This window comes from Erythrolamprus reginae, chromosome 2, assembly GCF_031021105.1.
Source record: "Erythrolamprus reginae isolate rEryReg1 chromosome 2, rEryReg1.hap1, whole genome shotgun sequence".
Lineage (NCBI taxonomy): Eukaryota > Metazoa > Chordata > Lepidosauria > Squamata > Dipsadidae > Erythrolamprus > Erythrolamprus reginae.
This window is the reverse complement of record NC_091951.1, coordinates 165,697,323-165,718,113: the sequence shown is the minus strand read 5'-3', so window position 1 is coordinate 165,718,113 and position 20,791 is coordinate 165,697,323. Positions and strand designations below refer to the sequence as shown.

Here is a 20,791-nt window from a genome sequence, read left to right as displayed (position 1 = left end):
TACTCATAACCTTGTAATAAACATTGCCAAACAAAATAAGCAAAGGAAAAACAGATGAATGTTGTGAAATACAAGATCTTAAACTTTTTAAGTGTTTCAAAACTGTTTTTAGCATAGCAGGTTTCCGTATCCTTTAAAGCTTGGGTGTCATTCAAAGTGTTCTGTTCATTTTCTTGTTTGCCAAGGATAAAGTGGTCCCCAGCAAGAATCAGTAGTTGAGAGTTCAGATTGGATCGGCCTGGAATTAATGGGAAAGATGTAACTAGGCAGAACATATGAATCCTAATCTGTGTGGCCTGTGATCATTGCCTATAAGTAGTGACTGGAATTTAGGAAAAAGAAAATATTACCCAAATAACTTTTGAGGTGGGGAACACAAAAAAAACAACAGAGAAAGGTTTACAAATGTTAAAATGGAGTGAGAATGAGGTTAAAACAATAGGAGAAAGAACAACAATTATTGTACGCTGTCTTATTATTGCTGTTAGCCGCCCTGAGTCTCCGGAGAGGGGCGGCATACAAATCCAATAAATAAATAAAATAAATAAATAAACAATGGGAAGTAGAAGATACACACACAGAGAGAAGATAGAAGTTGGTATCTTATATCAAAAGTAGTTATGTATATTTTTAATTTCCCACATAGAAGGTAAAACATTGGCAAAACAGAAAGTAGAGTTAAATTATTGTGCTAAAATGATGAGGTGACCTCTAACTGGCTCCTTCTGAAGAACTCCTAGAGCTGTGAGTTGATTGGTTACTTTGTTATATCTGTGTTGGTTTCTTTTGTTGGCTTGTGTTTTTTTTTGTAATTATTTTCTGCACAGATTTTTACTCTCACAATGTTCTTTTGTATTTTTTAAATCTATATTCTCTAAGCCTAGACAAAATATATCCTTTGCCTAGAATAAAATTACTTTCCGAGATCTCTAAATAGTGAACTGGCCACAATGAGATTGCAATGATAGTAAGTCTTAGTTATGTTATCCTGTCAATTTTGGAAGGCGACACATTATACCCAGTCTTTGCAAGTTTAGCTTCCTGAGTTCTGATTGCTTAAGGAATTTGTGTATAAATAAATTGAAATAATTCTAAAAAAAGAATAATAAGGAAGACAATTTTTCCGGTCTGGTTATTTATTTATTTTTGTCCTTTTTGGAAGTGTGTTTTTAGTGGACATTCATCCATGACTATTAAAGAACCATGCTGAAGCTTTCTATAGAAGCTTCATTGTTTTTAAAACAGGCAGAAGTCCTCAAGGGAAATGGTCAAGGTACAGTAAGATTGTCCTTTACGCAAATTGGCGTTACTTCCACTGCCTTCTTCCTGAGCTAAGCCATGTGTGTCTCAGTTGAACTTTTCCTAAAGAACTATTTACAGTGGCTTTCAGGAAATGTCACGTTGACCTCCCAGAAGATTATGGAGGAACTAAGATCAGTTTCTCAGAGTTTTAAGCCATTTTGTGGGGTGGACAAGATACTCTCAGAAATAAAATTGTAGTAAGAAATAGGGTCTGGGAATTAAAATTAGTGTGGAGAAAGCAATGTACAGTAGTTCTTTCATTTCTGCCCATAAGAGTGACATTCTGTTCTTTTCTTTTGTTGAATGGTACTTGGCAATATTCCTTGTGTTGTTTTGGAGGCGTTTATATCTATTTGGGAGCATTCATCTGGAACTGCAGAGCAGCTCTTTCACTGAGAATGGGAAAATAAAAAGTTTGATGGCTAGCTTTTCTATAATATAGCTCAAATCTGTTCAAAGTAGTTAGTAATATGATGGTGGTTGCCTGAATTCTGTGTCTCACAGTATGCAAAGCAATAATGTGTCCAGCCTCATTTTCTTTTATTTCTTTTTCTTTGTGTATCTTTGACCAGAACAATTATTTCCAGATTATATTCAAGAGCCTATTATATATATATATAGCAGATATATAGCATGAACACCAAAATAAAACATCTAGAGCAGACCTGGGCAAGGGGCGGCCTGCGGGCCGCATCCGGCCCGCCCGCTATTTGTGACTGGCCCGCCTGCAACCCCCCGCACAGTCTTTTCCAAGGCTGCGCAGGGGAGCTGGGTGTCGGAGTCAGTGGGGGAGTGGCAAGGAAAGTGTGAGGAAGTCTTCCGCCTGCGAAGGTTTTTCCTTCGCAGGTGGAAGAGGCGCATGGCGGGGCGCAGAAGTTCACCCTGAGGCAGCCCTGAGGGAGGAGGTGGGGACTGTGCCCAGAGGAGGCGCTGAGTCTTCACGCCCGCTCACTGAGGCACCTCGGAGGCCAAGGTAATGGAAGGCCTGCCGAAAGCCGAGCAGGGCACAGCATACACACACACACACACCCGCCTCCTCTCTGAGTTGCTGGCTCCCATTTTCAGAATGGAAACTGAATGGGAGTCCGAGGTCGGAGGGTGAAGGCTTGTCGGGCGAGTTCTCCACAGGGAGAGAAGAGGGAGGGTGAACAAGGGAAGCAGGAGAGGAGTCGATCGGGGTCGGCTGGCTGTAAAACCGGAAAGTTCTGTGTGAAACCAGAGGATAAGCTCTGAAGAAGTGGGGTAGGCTGCTGGCTGGTTCCCAGAGAGACAGAGACGGAGGCAGAGAGACGAGAGGGGAAAAGAGAGGGGGGAGGGTGATTGAGAAAATGAACGAGGGAGGGGAAGAACAAAAACAAAAAGTGAGAGAGCGAAGGGAAGATAAGGAAAAGGAGAAGGAAGAGAAAAACAAATGAAAGGGAGAGAGTGAGAGAGAAATGAGAGAAAAAAGGGGAGAAAAAAAGAGATGAGAAAATGACTGAGGCAGAGAATGAGAGGAAAGAGAGAGAAACAAAAGAAAGAGAGAAGTGACTCTTGATTTAAAGAATATGGTAAAAAGCACCCAAAGAATAAGAAAGAAAAAAAAACCAGCCCTCACCTGTTTGTGGAAATGGTTCAAGAGTGTATACACACACACACACAAAAGGGGGGGAGGAGACAGGGATGGAAGAGAGGAGAAGTGAGAGGGGGAAGGAATGAGGAAAAAAGGGAGGAAGAGGGAGAAATGAGAAACAAATGAGAGAGAAAAGGGGGAGAGAGGGGGAGGGGTACCCAGAAATGAGAGAGTGGTAGAAATTTGAGGAGGGATGATTGATTATTAACTATGGATTGACTATGGAATGATGATAAAAGATATACAGTATTTAGGTGTTGTTTAATATTAGGATGTATTAATTCGTAAAATTAGATTAGAATTTTAGAACTATATAGAATTACATGGGTAAAATTAATGGACGATACATAGGATAAATAAGGGGTTTATGATATGTACTGCATGATTTTAGTGACTTTGCATTATGAATTTTATACTATAAACGAACTGAGTTAATTATATTAGTCCTGCCCTCTAAAACATCCCAATTTCTCATGCGGCCCCATGGCAAAATTAATTGCCCACCCCTGCTCTGGACCATAGGCTCACCTCCATTTCAGCTTGTATATGGCCCCTGGAAGAACCGATAGGCAACCCTCCCCCCCAAAAAGCCCCACCCAAAACGGAAACCAGGCTGCGCAACAAGTGAAGCCCCATCTATGGAATGCAGGCATCACTCTCACTACCACACTCTCTGCGATCCATGGAGCAATCTCTCTCCACGGAACCGATCCCTGGTGCCCAAAATATTGGGGGCCACTCACATAAATGGTCTTTGGAAAGGAATAAACCAACAGGCATTGGTCTACATTAAAAGTGTTTTCGGAGTGAACTTGGATAGGATTCAATGCAGATTTAAAAACTAATCCATTTTGTCCACACACGGTCTCTCCTGTCAGTTTTGATAAGCCGAGGCAGCGTGTACATATGTGACTATGTGAATCATCAGCTTTTGTTATTACACAGCAGAAGCGCTTCCGTACACCTGAGCTCTGTGATGAAGCAGCAAGAGATTATCAGGAAGTACCTATTCAGCAAGCATCCTTCATTTCTTCCGGGCCTGATAAATCCCAGCAGAGGGTGTGTTTTTGCTGGAGCTGATGAACACGCTTTGCTTTCTCATAATGTGACGCTTTATGCCTCCTTCCCCTCCGTATGTGTCAGGATCTTTGTCAAGTTGCTCCAAGCATCTTCCCCCTAAATACCCTGCCAGGAACAGAGTGGCTATTACATCCTGTCTTCAAAGCTTTTGTCTGTGTGTGTGCACGCGTGCATGTGTACGTGTGTGTGTGTGTGTGTGTGTGTGTAAAAGAGACTGAAATAACCAGCCTTTTACCTTTTCAACTCACAACCCCATAGCTGTCAAATGTTCTCAGCCAGCCATTTGGAGTAAAGCTATTTTCAGAAAGGAGGATCTTCACAAGCATCAATAATAACAAACTCCATATTTAGAAAGTAGATTAAACAAATTGTATGTGGAAGGCAAGTCTGCACTGTGTTTTAGAGTCAGTAATGAAATGTTAAATGCATCAGCTCAGCGCAGTCAAATATTTTAAGATAAGCATTATTGTGTCCGATTTGTACCTGTTTCTTCAAGGCATCTTTGGAACTGCCATTTTCAAAGGGAGATCCATTAGTTCTTTTACAGAATATAGGTCATAAAGTTTGTCTTTACTTTCTATGCTAAGCATAGCCTGCAGTCCTAACTTCTTTTTATCCATTATGCACACTAAAGTGTAGTAAACTCATCGGGGAACTAAAGTTCTGAAGGCTTTTCTAGCTGTCTATCCGGATATCTTTAATTGCTGGGCTGAATGAATATTTAAATTTGGGAGTAGTGTCTCTATTGGAGTAAGTAGGATACCTCGTGTTGAGTTTAACCCTAACCCTTGCTTGTGTCGCTGGCATATACAGTATAAATTTCATGATTACCTTTATTTTATTTATTTATATATTGGATTTATGGCTGTTTCTTCGACTTGGTCACAAACCACCAACTTCTCCTTAGCCTAATTGCCAGAGACAGATGTCCTAGTGGTTTGGGTTTCTTGCCTCCTATTCTTACCAACATTGCCCTGGTCACCAGATGGGCCATGCTGATGCCCTAAGCCGCTGCTGTCTACCCATTCCAATCCTTCACCCTGCCCCTGCATCTCCTGTTTTGCTTGTTATTGAACTCCAGACCCTGGTCATTGCTGGCCAATTTACTTCTCAATCAGTCTCAGACCCTATAATCGCTCAGGTTTTGGACTGGGTGCACAAGGGGTGGCCCTCAGTGTATCCCTCCCTTTAATTCCAGCTCTTTTTCAACAGAAGATATGAGTTGACAGTCATGAATGGTTGCCTATTATGGGGGCATAGAGTTGTAGTGTCACCAGTTGTCAGGGACACCAGCCTCCATTGCCTCAATAGGGCCTACCCGGGCATAGTTCGCATGAAATCACTTTGGCGCAGCTATGCCTGGTGGCCTAAAATGGACCAGCAAATTGAGGCCTGGATGGTTAAGTGCCAGAATTGCCAGCAGTCTAGGCAGCCCTGCCTGCTGCCCCATCTTAGACTGGGAGGATCCAAAGGCCCTTGGTCCAGGCCCCACTTCAATTTGGCTGGCCCCTTCAAAAGCTGGATGTTTTTAGTACTAGTGGACCTCCTATTTGAAGTGGGTTGAGATGACTCGCATGCCCACCATTTAGTTTGAGGCCATAATTAGACTCTTGGAGGCTCTATTTGCCACCCATGGCCTGCCTGACACCCAGATCACTGACAATGGCCCCCACTTTATATCTGCTACCTTCCAGGTCTCCTTGGCTCAGTTAGGGCTTCGACATGCCACCACAGTCCCAGCACACCTAGTTGCCAACGACTTAGCTAAACAAACCTTTAGATCTGCTAAAGAAGCTTTGGGCTGTCTGGGGAATTTAAATTGGCACACAAGCATCACCACTTATCTCCTGGCACAATACACCACCCCTTGCCAGGCCATTGGCCTCAGCCAAAGTTGCCACCTCAGAACCCAGCTTTATTGTTTGCATCCCAGCTATGCCTCAGAACAACAACCCCACTTGGCAACCACCAATAGACAGGTCCGGCCAGGCGACCCTATTTTTGCATTATATTTCGGGATTGGTCAAAAATGGGTTCCAGGGCATGTGGCTCAACTAACAGGCCTATGCTCCTACAGGGTGCGCCTAGCTGATTGTCAACTATGGTGGCGCCACATGAATAGCTTTGCCGAAGAGTTCTCTGTGACAATGTGGCCCAGCTAGCTGACACCTTCCCATTCTAGCTTGTCTCTCTCTGCAAGAGGTGGCCCTTCCTTCCTCCACTGTCGGATAACATCTGCCGGCCTCACCTGAAATCAGGGCCTCTCCAGCGATAGTCGAGCCTTCCAAGATGGTGCCCCTCACATCTCCGGAAGTTCCGTGGGACAATACTCTGTTAAACCTCCTTTGGTTGCTATCGATGGCCACCCACCTACCTCACCAACTATGCATGCGCCATCCAGGGAGTGAACCGCACCAGTTGCTACTCAAGCCTGATTGGCTCAGATGCAAATAGCCGGCAAGTGGGAAAATAAAGCCCTGCAATTGGTTTGGAGTTTGACAGCTCTACTATAAAAGCCACTGTTCCCTGTTGTGTCTGTTGGTGCTGAAATAAAGCTTGCTGTTGCTGCTGAGTCAGCCTTGTTCCTGTCAGTTACACCTCTCCACCTAACTCATCTATAGATGTTTTACTCAAAATCTATTCTATTCATTTTGTGTAAGATGTAAAGTAACCTGATACCTGTTTCTCAGGTCTTGGTACTGTTTATAATTATTTGGCAGATACAGTATTAAATACACAGAGGATACCAAGATACTAAAATTGCTGATTTTCTTTCATCTTCACAAATATTAGAAAATAGCACTTGAATTGTTGTATTTACCTAGAATTTTGAATGTTAATTCTTCAGATACTTAATCCCTTATTCAGGATTTGTCTTTTTCTAAGAAGCCTTATAGGCACAGTTTGACAAGTTAATAGTCTTATTATTGCAGGACAGATTGAAGCCATATATTGCAGTCACAAAAGTCAAAGCCTTAATATATGTCTGTTACAGAGTTCAGATTCTAGACCTTGTCAGGATTAAGCTCTAAGACGTGGGCAGAATTAGCCTGTAATACGGCACTTTAACCACTGTGACACCAGGACTTATTGGATATGTGGCTACAATGATGACCCTGAGAGGTATTCAGGCTATGCTAGCATAACATTTCTTTCTAGCCTGGGAACTGCTGGTTCGTCCTTCATCTTATTTCTTATAGAACTTCCCTTTTGATTTCGTAATACTGGTCATAGTTGTTATTGGCTGGATATTGCAGGGGATTGTGTCCCTTACAAGGGGACACGGTGGCTCAATAACTTGTCGATCGAAAAGGAGTCTATGTCTGTTTACCTCCTCTACTTGACCGTGCCTGTTTGGTCCCCAGGCTTCCGCCGCCAGAGTGCGGGGGGGGGGGATGGAATGGAAAGAATGAAGTGTGTGTGGTGGGGTGGGGTGGGATTCTGATTGGCTGGCAGCAAGGTGTCCCCTGCATCCAAAAGGCCAGGGTGAAAGGGCTTTTGAGCCCATTCGGCAAATGGGCCAAGGAGAAAATGCAGCGCCCAAATGATGAGGGGGTGGAAACCTGGGGACCAAACAGGCACCGCCAAGCGGAGTTGGTGAACAGTCCCATTCCGATCAGAAAGGTTGGCAGTTCAGCAGTTCTAATCCCCAGCACTGCGTAATGGAGTGAGCTCCGGTTAGTTGCCCCAGCTTCTGTCAACCTAGCAGTTGAAAGCATGTAAAAAATGCAAATAGAAAAATGGGGACCACTTTGGTGGGAAGGTAACCTTCGGTGTTTAGACATGCCGGCCACATGACTACAGAATCTTCATCAAATAGTGCTGGCTCTTTGGCTTAGAAACTGAGTCAGGAATGACTAGCACATATGTGCGAGGGGAACCTTTATTTTACCTTTATCTATAAGTCCTACACCATATAAATGTATCATTTTTTATTATTATTATGGAAGTCTTAGTATGAAAGGTATCCAGCAAGGTAAGATTATCCATTTAAGAGGTAAAATTATCCATTCATCCAAGGTAAAATTATCCATTTATCCATAAAGCCAGAATGTATGACATAAAATATAAGGGTTTTTTTTATTTCTGAATTACATTTTTGGAGGTTAAAAAATATCCAATTCTAAAAATATTTAGCCAGTAAATTAAGAAAATGATATTCTGGTTGCCATATTGAAAATTTTAAACAAGCCAGGAATTTTTTCAGCATTATTTGTCTACGCGTAGCTGAGTGAATAGCAACATTTTTGGTTTTTAAAGAAATGTTTGACATTTGTGTGTTAAAGCACCAAATAACTGGCATAATTTCTCTTTTACATTTAAAGCTATTTTTGGTTAAAACTTGAAAACTCATAAAACTACACAATAAAACATTCACCAAGTACATAAAGCAGAAGTTAAGCTTTATTAGAAATTTCCACATTATATTATTTATAGCATAAAACATAAGGATGATATTATCATGAAAGCAGCCATTTTTAAAAAAATGAATAGAAACCACTTTTTTAAATTTTTGCCATGCTGTGGATTATATTGACCTCTATTGAAATGCCAGTTTCCTAAGCAGAATTCCTATTTTCAAATCAATTTAATTTTCAGAAGTTTCAAAGCAGTTGCTACTGTGAATTCAGAAGGAACCCTTAAAAGTTTTCTTTTTTTCCTTTCCCTTAACCCAATAAACAAAATTAAAATGTATGAGTAGCTTGTATAATATTACCTGGGAACTACATTCTAACTCATATTTTGTTTAAAAGGAACAAAAATGCGCAAAAGGTTTTCCTTTAAAACTTGATGTAAAATTAGATGAATATGGTAAAACACATTTAATTTGTAAGGATATGATATGGATACTTTTAAACTTTACTTTAACTTCTTTTATATGATATTATAAATTATATTAATGTTATTCTGTTTTACTCTTGAATTTGTAAACTCAAAGGTATAGACAATTTCTGCTTTAAGAAACGACATTTATTCCATTTACTTGTATTTCAGCCAGACACAAATTAGATTTTACATGTGGAATTTAATTTCGGTCCTATAATTCTGAGATGTGGTTACTGCATATATGCTGCTGATGCTTCAGAATTATGGTTAGGGTATTCATCAGAACGTGTATTTGTTATATTGTGTTGAATTTGTGCAAAATAGTATGACTGTTTTTTAAAAATGTTCATAGCACAGTAATCTATATCATGGGTCCCCAGCCCCATCCATGGGCAGAGAACTGGTCCACACCATGCAAGAAACTGGGCCATGCAAACAAGTGAAGCCCCATCCATGGAACTGCAGGTGGTACATGAAACCACACCCTCCCTAGTCCACCGGAAAACCTCTTTCCACAGCAGCAGTCCCTGGTGCCCAAAAGTTTGGGATGAGGCACTATGGTATATTAAAATATAATAGCCTTTTAATCCCCCTACTTTATTTGAGCATTTGGGGGATTTATATATATTGTTAATTACTTACTATTTTGGTTTTGAGCATAATCTCTATCTGTCTGGCTTTAGAGAGATCTATCTGTAGCTTTTGTTGGGTTAAGGTTGGCATTTGGCTATTGCTTATATACTGAACATAAAATAATATGCATCTTTCTTTTTCTTTCAAAGCTTGAAGAAAGATTCCACAGAAAGACCTACATACCCTGAGCTAATGGTGAGTTTATCTTGTTGAATTCAAGTGTAACATAGATTTCACTTATGCTTTTAATAAACATGAGGTGGCAAGAAAAATAGCGCATCCCAATATTTCTGTTCTCTGCCTTCAGCCTTTACATAGCCAAAAGAAATGTCAGTTATAGAGTTGATGCCTGTAGGACCATGTTATAGCTTGCACCTACCTCTCCCTTTTTGTCTGTCCACCTATATTCATCTGAATGCAGAACACCCAGGCACAATTTTGAAATCACTAAATGGGGAAAGGGGGGGGGGGAAGGAAGGAAGGGAGGGAGGGAAGAAGGGAGGAAGGAAGGATTCCCCTTCAAATGCTAGAGTTGTTTGATGTGATGTTTTATGACTTAGCGTCAGGGATGGATGAAAGAGTAGATTTCTAATCGAAGTGATTTTTTTCTTCTGCTTGTCTATAAATTGAAATACACAAACTCACATACTCTCTCTCTCTCTCTCTCTCTCTCACACACACACACACATATACACTCAAATGAAAAATTTGAGCTCTGCTTTTTGTTATTGCTGTAGTTCTCAATATGGGTATTGAGATATTTTTAAAAAATTTGGTAGCTTATCAAGACTTTCCAGTGACTTCATTATGAGTTCAGTATTCTTTAAGAGAGAGAGATACAAGGTTTTATTTTAAAAAACAAACAGCACATCCTTTCTCTATATTGCCAGTGAACCTGTTTGAGTTGTTGCTGTATTAATGTTTCATTGGAAAATACAAAACATACCCAAGAGGGCAGCAATAACAATGGTCAGCAGCCTATAAAGCAGAAGTCAGGAAATGCTACCTTTGATGCACAGCAGGAAACCGTGGGTGGAGGTTGCAGTAGGTTAAGGGCAGTAGAGAAACAGTTGTGTGTTTGTGCCCTTGAGAAACAATAGCCCATATTGGATTGGGACAACCAATGCCAACTAAGCATTCAGTCACTACACTGAAAAGTTTTTTAAAAAAGGCCGTGGGAGGTCTGCAAACTGATCATGAGGGGAATAAGGTTCTGTCATGGCACTCAGGAAGTGTCTCCTTAGCCCAGGGGCGGGCAACCTTAAATACTCAAAGAACCACAAAGGTCCTAACTAAAAGCCCCCCGTTCAATTTTGGAGCTGGAAGTTCGGTTCCCCCACCATAAGAGTCTCCTCCTAGCATGGTGTCCTTTTTCCTCTATCTTTCCTAAACAAAAGCCGTATCAATTGTGGAGCTGACCGACAATAGCGAGCCACAGCGGAGGGTTGAAAGAGGCACATGCGGCTCCAGAGCCACAGGTTGCCGATCCTAGCCCTAGCCATTTAAACCAATTTGATGTAATGCTTACAGCTCCAGTGTAGAAAGTGAGAGACTGAGTTCAAATCTTGCCTTAGCCATGAAAACCAGCTAGATGACTTTGGGCCAGTCACTTTCTCTTCAGCCCAACATAGGAGGAGGAGGAAGTGTTGTACAGTATATGTTTGCTGCTTTGAGTTATTTGTAAAAATAATTAAGATGGGATACAAACAAACAAATTAAAAATATGGATTTTTATTAGGAACTTTTTATCACCTTCTACTCATTGCTTCCTTTTCTTTTCTTTTTTTAGCAACACCCCTTCTTTACCTTTCATGAATCCAAAGAAACAGATGTGGCTTCTTTTGTCAAACTCATCCTGGAAAACTGAAAAGAAAAATGGACTTGTACATTATTTTATTCTTTGATGAACTTGTGGGATTAAGGAGGAAGGGGTCATGGTAGGACAGCCTTCATTACAGGAAAGCCAGAAGAGAATTTAACTGGTGGCCATTTTCCTTTTTTTTTTTTTTTTTTTTGGTAAAATCCTAATCTCCTTCCCTTGAAGGCTTTTTAAAAGGGTTCTTTGGTATTCATAGTGATATAGGATGAACTGATTAGTGAAATGAATTTTAATAAGATTGTCAACCATAAACAAAAAATACACAAAACAACGAGTGATTTAAATGATGATATTTTAGGGCTCTCTAACCAACCTCTCGAACAGCCATACTTAATTTTCTGTCAAATCAGATTTCTTTTGTTTATGGTAATAGGTGCTACGGTAGTTATGAAGTTTGATATAGAGTTATATTTTGTCCTTACTATTATTTTAATATTTATGTTAAGCGCTTGATTTTTAATAGAATTCTTGTTTTTGTTTTTATGTGAGACAATAATGACAGCTAAAACAGCGAAGTTACAGAAAAGAGTATTTATAGTGCTTTGTAGGAAAAGGAAGAGGAGAAGGCATGGTCCATTTATGACTCTTACATTGAAGTAAGAGTCTGGTTTGTATGATACTCCAGCAATGTATGAGGAAGTCTACATCATTCCCTAGGATATGTCTGAAGATTGTTTTGGCGAGAACATCAGCAGGATGCAAAAAGGAAAAAAAGAAAGGAAAAGAAAAGAAAATGATTTGTTGGATGAGATGATTATTCCAGTGGTTTGGTTTAAAACTGAAGTTTCTATAAACAATTATATCCTTAAGATTTAAGATTCTATCTCAGTATCAGGATCTGTGGGATTAACAGTGGAGAATGATGTATTTAAAAGTTAGTGGAAAATCAAAAGCAGCTTTAGACATTTGATTGTTGCTTAAATAATGATGTTTCTCTAGATCATGGGTGTCAAACTCGATGATGTCATGTGACATATTGTGACACATCACAACTTTTTTTGCCTTTGCAGAACCAAGGTGGGAATGACACATCCAGCCCGCAGGCTGCCAGTTGGACACCCCTGCTCTAAATCATGGCCAATCAAGGAAGAACTCTGGCCCTATTGGCTTAGTAGAGAGTTTTGTTCCTTTGAATGGGAAAAAAAGGCTTCACAAGTGGGACTGAGGAGGCATAGACAGTAGCGAGTTCCTACTGGTACAGTCAACGCCATTGTACTGGTAGCAAAAATGGAGCTGCACGTGCAGCTTCGCATCTCCGGCACGTGTGTGCATGTATCCGAGCGAGATTTTGCGTAGGAAGAAAAATCTCATGAGGGGATGCGCGTGCATGTGAGATTTTGATGATTTTTTTGCTTTCGCGCATGCACGGAAGCAAAAAAATATCACCGAAATCTCACACGTGTGCATCTCTTCATGAGATTTGGCTCCCTGTGCATGCGCAGAAGCAAAATTCACTCGGATGCACGTGGGACACAGCTGAGCGCACAGTACACCAGTAGCAACAGGAGCGGCAACCCATGCCTGGGCATAAAGATGTGGTTTTCACAAAAGGGGAAAAAAAATAAAGAAATCAAGCAAAGATTTACTAGTTTTACATCCTTCTGAGAACACTGAGCTTGTTTTGGACTCTCAAGTGTCCCATAGTTGTCTCCTTTTTCACCTACATGAATATTTTTTTCCTTACTGTTTCCTGAAGAAGACCCACCTATATGTTTGGCGGAACTATGACAATTCTCAGCCAACTCACCACGGCCAACTCGCTACCAAACAGCTCACTGCAGGACAAGAGTCACACTAATATCAAAGAAATGGTGGAATAGAATCATTAACGAAAGGATGCAAAAGGAAGAACAGAATGAAATGCAAATGGCAAAAATTGAAATATTTCTTATTTATTTTAAATAAATTAAATAGAATTGTTAAATTCTCCCACAACGAGTTGTCTTGCACCGAGCTGGCCTTGACAAGTTCACCCGCTGCAAGTTGGCCGCAGCAAGTTGGCTCTGTCTAAAAACAATAGTTAGAGAACAGAAATTACTTAATAAGCATTATTTCCTTTATCTAACATGACAGCGCAAACACACACACACAAAACAACAACAACAACAACACTGGTAGGGCTAAAACTACTTGATATTTCATTCAGAAATAGTTGTCATAGATTTTGTTTTAACACATGGAAACGACAATTTGTGTGTGTCTCTTCACAATACACTGTTTTTTATTGGGGTTGTTTCAGAAATAAGACTGGATCTTTATCTGATGAAAATAACTGCAGTGATCCCATAATTTCCAAGGAAACCTTTTTTCCAAGAAGCAAGTTTCCCCCTGACAAGATTAATTCTTTCTATGGTTCAAGCAGCGATGTTTGTTCACTCCAAATGGAGGTTTTGGGTATAGTAGGAATGCATCCGGGGTCGTCAAAGTGTGCTGTCCAATATGTAGTTGACACCCTACACATCTTGTTGTTAATTGCGAAGTCATGTCTGACTCATCACGACCCCATGGACAATGTTCCTTCAGGCCTTCATCCAGACCCTACACATCTGGAGTGTATCAAATTGGGGAAGACCGATATATTAGTATTGATAAGGTGGATTTTTGTCAAAGACATTTTGATCCTGCTTTCCAGCAGTCCATATTTTACAGTGTAGTTAATCTTTTTTGCAGAAGTCCACTGGAAGTGATGTTTAATTGCAGATAAAACACTAAGGTCCTTCCCTTTCATTGTATTTTTTTTTCAGAAGCAAAGAACATGTAACTATTTTACATATCTGGTTACCTTCCCTGCTCCCCACCCCTTTGATTCTTCGTTTCTGTGATTGATTGTCTTCAGCTGCAGCTAAAGTTCAGCCAGCCAGGTTTTAGAACTAGTTCCAGCATCTATTCTCGCTTTGGAAAAACATGTCATTTAAAACCCACTTTGGGGGTTTCCCATAAACGGATCTGATGCTTGCCATAGAGATTGTTTGCTGCCTTTTTCATTTTTTCCTCTTGAAATGGTGACACCTCATTGGATATTACATCCTCTTCACCTCAGGATACCTTTATCGGAGCGCTGTGGTAACAGGCAGGCTGGATTTAGGAGATCAAATTGGGCTTAATAGACAATATTAATATTCCTATTGGTTTCCAATAGCTGGAGCATGCCAGTGACGTCTGCAGTTAAGTCTGACTGGAAAGAATAACACTACGCGCCTCATGCTTTGTTTTAGGAATTAGAATGTGGTGTTTGTGAGCTCTTTTGTCAGGTCTGTCCAAACATAATTCATCTCTTGGCAGGTGCACGAACCCTACCACAGTTATAGAATAAAACGTGCCTAACATCTGTATTTTCTGTTCCAGATTTAAAGCTTTGCTTCTCTTTGTTATTTAAAAGTTCTCTCGTATCATGTTAGTGAGCATAATTTCCCTGAAATGTTCACAGCCCTTGCAATGCAGCCCAAATTCACATCCATTTTGTAAAGGATGATAGGTAAAAATAGAAAAGAAATAACTGTTCAGATTGTCTCCTGGAAACAGGGTAAGAATTAACGGGCTTTAAAGAAGACATCGCCCATTCACGTGTGTGTGTGTGTGTGTGTGTGTGTGTGTGTGTGTATACACACACATACAGAGACATGCACATGTACCTCCAGAGTGTTCCGAAATGCATCATCTTGTTTGAAGTTGTTATAGAGCCGTGATGGCGAAACCTATGGCACGCGTGCAACAGGTGGCATGCAGAGCCATATCTGAGAGCATACAAGGTGTTGCCTTATGTCAGCTCCAGCACTCATGTGTGTGCTGGGCAGCTGATTTTTGGCAGATTTTTGCTGCCCCCAGGGTTTAGGAAAGCCTCCTGAAGCCTTGGGGATGGTGAAGAAGCCTCAAGAGGCTTTCCTGAAGCCTGAGGAAAGCGAAAAACAGCCCAACGGGCCTACCGGAAGTCCAGAGCCTTCAGTGAGGCCTCTGTGCATGCGCGGGTGCAGGGAGACAGGCAATTCTGCACATGCAAGAGAGCACACATGCACAGGGGAGAATGCATTGCATTATGGGTGTGAGCACACTTGCATACGCTATCGCCCGCCCGCACCTTTTTGGCACCTGACTGGGGGGGAAAAAGGGTTCATCATCACTGTTAATAGAGCATTCATTTTTATAGGCTGTCTTAAATAAATAACTGACACAAATACCCATTATGTGTTTTATAGACATCATCTGTTGATGTTTTCCAAGTCTTTCAATATTTAAAAATGTTTCTGGGTTCAGCAAGGTTCCATTAGTACAATTCATCTGTTCTAGGAAATGTTAACAGCAGGAATCCATGGCTGTTGTGACTGATCTTTAATTTCAGAGTCCTCAGTTGTCTTAGGTTTGTTTAAGTTACTTCAAGTTAATTATTTTCAATGGTATGTGGATTTGGGGCATGGCTATATTCAAACTGGCGATGTCATGGGAGTTTGGGTTTTTTTCTCCTTTGTAAAACAGTGCTGAAAAATTTGCCATAATAGCATACATTCTAGAAACTCATATAAGTGACTGTTGAAACCATTTCTAAGCAAGAAGTAGCTGGCAGAGACTGATGCATGTAGCAAAATCCTATTATTTAACACCAGAACGTTTTGCCAAGCATGTTAGCAAGCTAACAAAACACTGCATTGGACATTTGCGATAAAGTTGTGTGCCCCACTCTGGATTGTGTATCCTAGAAACTTGTGAAGCAGGAATGCCCATTTTCAGTATTGCTTGGAACAATGAAGGAAAAGGGGTGGCTTTGAGTCGTGGATGGGCGCGCGCACACACTGTGTTGCCCTCTTGTTTGAGCTAAAAGGTAATTGTTGAATTATTCTCTACAGGGTATTGCTTTTCTCATCTCATGCCACACTCAACTTGATGATTTCCTACTTTCAGATGTAGACCATGATAGCATAACTCATTCCTCCATTAAAAACACAAGAATCTTAAGTTTTTTTCCCCAGTCTCTTAATTACTTTGGGGTTCCTTTATTCTGAATGTTATGAATTCTTCCACTGAGGTTCCTCATCACACACAACTTGTTCGGGAAAGCAACCAATGAATTAAAAACAGCCTGGTGTGCATTTATTTGGGGAATGAAGGAAATATTTTCATGGATTCTGATTTTCATACAGTCTCCAGGCAAACCTCAGAAAAGGCCTTAGAAATTATGTTTGTGTGATTTCTCCCCCTCTTATAATGTGGAAAGTCTTTTGTTTTCTTTTGTTTTAAAAGAACATTTCTTTAACTACAAAATCTATCTTTCCACTGAAGGAAATAATGCGGGAATGAGTTGCTGCATTTTATGTTTTAAACATCAACTAATATTTTTTGGTCAATGTTTTCTTTTCAAAATAGGAAAATTAAATGCCCATTCTTCTCTCGCAAAACTATTTTTCTATGTCATAAAACACAGCCTAATTAATTCTAGACCCTGGAGTTAATAGTCTAAAATAAAATAAGAGAATAAATCCATTGAACCGTGAAGCTTCATATAATTATGAGTAACTTAATTTATGATTTCATGGGACTAAAATTACATTTAATTTCTTCCTGAAATTAAAATTTTGATTCTCAAATTATGTAGTATTTTCTGAACCATGTTTGCCGTTTGTCAATGTACAAATATATGCAATTGTTATGTGTGTGTATGTTCTGGCCCACATATTCTGTACCTCAGTTTGAGTCAGTTAATGATGTTCAACCATAATGTTAAGCCCTTTTAATGTTAGTACAGACAACAGGAGATCTTGGATAGTCTGCTGTTCACTCTTTGTGGTATTTGGAACCTGTAAATTTGCTATCGTTGCATTTTCCCAAACAGTGGTTTCATAATGGACTTGACAGATTAGCTGAAATAGTGTATCTGATACAATTGACTGATCTACTAGTTGATCTTATTTTTCTTTCCTAATTGTGCGTGAATTGAAAATACAGTCTACATAAATTTGTACAATTGGTATCCAGAGCCTCTCAACTCTGACCCACACCAGGGCATCTGTTGTGTGAGATGCTCCAAATTGACACAGGAAATGGAAAATTTTATACAGAACTCCCAAGCAGAGTTTTTAGTTACCCCTAATCAGTATGTAAAAGCCCATAATCTGTTCCTTATGGCTTTTATTGTATGTAGTTAGGCATTGCTGAGTTACATGGGATAGTTTCTTCCAAAGCACTGCGAAAAGAAAAAGCCAGTCTCTACTCAGTAGCATAGCATTAGCAGATAGTGGCAACATCATGTAATACGTTTATATATATGATATTATATTTGAGGAGCTGCTCCAAAGGGGAGGGGGGTCAATTTATTTCCAAAGCACCAGAGGGCAGGACAAGAAACAATGGAGGGAAACTAATCAAGGAGAGAAGCAAACTGGAATTAAGGAGAAACTTCCTAACAGTGAGAACAATTAACCAGTGGAATAATTTGCTTTCAGGTGTGGGTGCTTAATCTTTGGAGGTTTTTAAGAAAAGACTGGGCAGCTGCTTGTCTGAAATGGTATAGAGCAGTGATGGCGAACCTATGGGTGCCACAGGTGGCCTGCGGAGTCGTATCTGCTGGCACGTGAGATGTTGCCCTAGCTCAGTTCCAATGTGCATGTGTGTGCTGGCCAGCTGATTTTTGGCTCTCACAGAGGCTTTGGGAGGGTGCTTTTGGCTTCCAGAGATGCTCTGAGCAGATGTGGAGGGCATTTTTACCCTTCCCCAGCTCCAGGGATGCCTTTGGAGCCTGGGGAGGGCAAAACAAGCCTACTGGGTCCACCAGAAGTTGGGAAACAGGCCGTTTCCTGCCTCCAGAGGACCTCCAGGAGACGGTTTTTGCTCTCCCCAGGCATTGAGTTATGGGTGTGATAGCGCATGCCCACACTCTTTCGGCACCTGAGGAAAAAAAGATTTGCTATCACTGGTATAGAGTCTCCTATTTGAGCAAGGGGTTGTACTAGAAGATTTCCAAGGTCTCTTCCAGCTCTATTATTATTGATTGATAAAACATTTTTTTCATAATCATCTAGTTTTGTTTCAAGAATATGTTGAGAAGAGCAGCACTACCATCATCACCATCCTTGAATATACTTGAATATAATATATATATATATGCTAATATATATACAGTGGCAATATTTAGTTACAGTAAGTCGGGATTTGATATATCCTGGTTTAATCATAAAGTAATAGTTGACAGTGTCAAAATTCTTAGTTTCTGACTCTGGCACACTAGAAGAGCAGCCATAGATGGATTTCTGACATGATAGCTGGTGACTGAGCCAATACTGGGAGAAGGAATTTACCAAGAAAACATCAATCTCTGTCCGCTATTTGGTAATTAGAAAATTTGAAATCTGAAAACCCCCCCAATATGTCTAGGAATTACTTCTTGAATGTATCAGTCTTGTTTTTTATTGCATGGGAGAATGGTCCTTTCCAATTTGTAGAAAAATGGCTGAATGTAATTCCTATTCTGGATTAATATCAGTAATACTTCAATATCAATATCTGTTAAGTTGAGTATGGTAAATCAACAAGTGATTTGGTTTATGGATTAAGACACCAGATTAGAAAGCTTGAGTTCAAATATCAATTTAGGTACAAAACCAGTTGAGTGATGGACAGTCACTCTCTTAGGCACAAATTAAGAAGGCAATGGCTGTTCTGCTTTGGGCCTACCAGATCGGAACAAAGAAGCCCTCACGACCAAAGGATTCAATTCAAACACTTATATAGGTACAGACAGGAGCAGATTTATCAGTTCATGTTGACAGAAGCCCCGCTCATATTGGCCAAGAGATAACAAACTGCCGGCAATCCAGAGGCAGAGCTAATTAGCACATTCTTCCTTCAAATAAGGTCTGTAAATCACACACATACAGATCTCCTGGTTTCTCCACTGCATCTGGAAGGAGAGTCCAACATGGGTATTTAACCAATCCTATTGGTAGAGACTGAGTAAAAAATTAGCATAATAATAGGTACCGCCCCCTTGCAGTCCCCCATGAGCTCAGTTTTAAAAACTCAGTCCCAGAGTAGAGACATACTGAGTTTTACTTAAAGAAATTTGATTGTTGTTTACTTTTGTCTCCTTACAGATTTGTTTCTTTTGTCTCCTTACAGATTTGATCAGCGTTGGAGGAAGGGGTCTCTGTCCTCCGCGGACAACACCCCCAACGATCTCCTTAGGGGCTGCTTCCCCCCGAGGGAACTGCCCCCAAGAGGAGCACCTCAGTCCGGAGTCCCTGGCCCCAGCGGTCAAACAAGGGCTGCGAGCCGAAGGTGGGGGGGTCCGCCCCCCCCACTGGGAGGCTCGAGGAGGACAAATGCCCCCGGAGGGGTTTGCGAACAGCGCCGGAGCCCGGATCAGCTGTTAAGCGGCTAGAGGGGAAAGCCGCAGAGGCTACCGCCGCTGCCGCCGCCGCCGCCACCAGAGCTAAAATCGCCGCGGCTGGCCTATGAGAGGTCCATCGAGGTCCGGACGACCGAGAACGGGCTGGGTGAGCCTGAATAGGCGGCGAGAGCGGGGGGTAAGCGCAAAAAGCCCGCGAAGACGCTGGGCAGTGCCATTTTGGAAAGGCCCCCCCACGGAGCGCAAAGGCGCCAACCGGAAGGGCTTCTGGCAGCTGAGAGGCGCAAATTGGGCTTCGGCTCTAATGTGCAACCGCAAGGGCGAGGCCAGCAGCAGCAGCCATTTTTACTATTAGTGACGAAGCTGCTGAGAGGCAATTTCCCGGGCAATTCACCTGATACAACCACCGGAGCTGTGAGTACAATGGATGATAAGCCCAGTACCGAGAAAGCCAGCTCCCCAGTGGTGAGCAAGGAAAAGGCTAAGGGGAAGGATAAGGAGAGGTCAAAGCCCTCCCAGTCCCCTGCTTCGGTGGCCTCATTGAAAGAGGCAGAAAAGCGCAGAAAAGCGCTAGAGAAGAAATTGGAGGCAGCATTACACCTCTCCCCCTCGCCAGTACCATTGGCTCAGAGGCAGGCAACCACACCTGAATCTAGGACTCCACAGTCAGCCTTTGGACACATGGGGCCCCTCCAAGAGGGTGACTGGTCCCCAGAAGGGCAGTTCATGACACTGCCACAGGCCCCGTCTCCAGCTTTGTCCTGGACTAGACCTGAACCTTCAGGGCCTCCAAGAAGGGGCACCCAGGCACCTTCGGCTACGTTTACCCCTACAGCGGCTGGGCTGCGATCCCAGGCTGGTTCATGGCAACACATGCCTCCAGATCTACAGGAGATGTTCGCGAATGTCTATGCTCAAGGAGTGAATGCCGGGGCAGGTCAGCAGGTGAACCGTCCTCAGACTCAAGCAAGAAACCTTTGGCCAATACCGCCCCCCTCGGGCTTGGGGTCTCTTTCAGAGGATCCGGATTTTGGCGAGGACATTGACAAAGAGTACGAATTCTCAGAGGATGAGAACACCCCAGAGCGGCAGCCAGTAGCTGGCCTGTTTAAACCTACACTGTTTC

At 41.6% G+C, this 20,791-nt stretch overlaps 1 protein-coding gene across 5 annotated transcripts in view; it reads left to right on the top strand.

The window, feature by feature from the left end:
* Positions 1-14,292, top strand: part of MAP2K6 (mitogen-activated protein kinase kinase 6) — a 130,548-nt gene extending 116,256 nt beyond the window's left edge. For all 5 annotated transcript variants that reach the window (XM_070740276.1, XM_070740277.1, XM_070740273.1 and 2 more), the window contains exons 11-12: positions 9,604-9,649; positions 11,244-14,292. In XM_070740276.1, coding sequence (XP_070596377.1) covers positions 9,604-9,649; positions 11,244-11,321 — 124 coding nt within the window. In that variant the 3' untranslated portion in view covers positions 11,322-14,292. The remainder of the gene's footprint in view (positions 1-9,603; positions 9,650-11,243) is intronic.
* Positions 14,293-20,791: the final 6,499 nt, after the last annotated feature.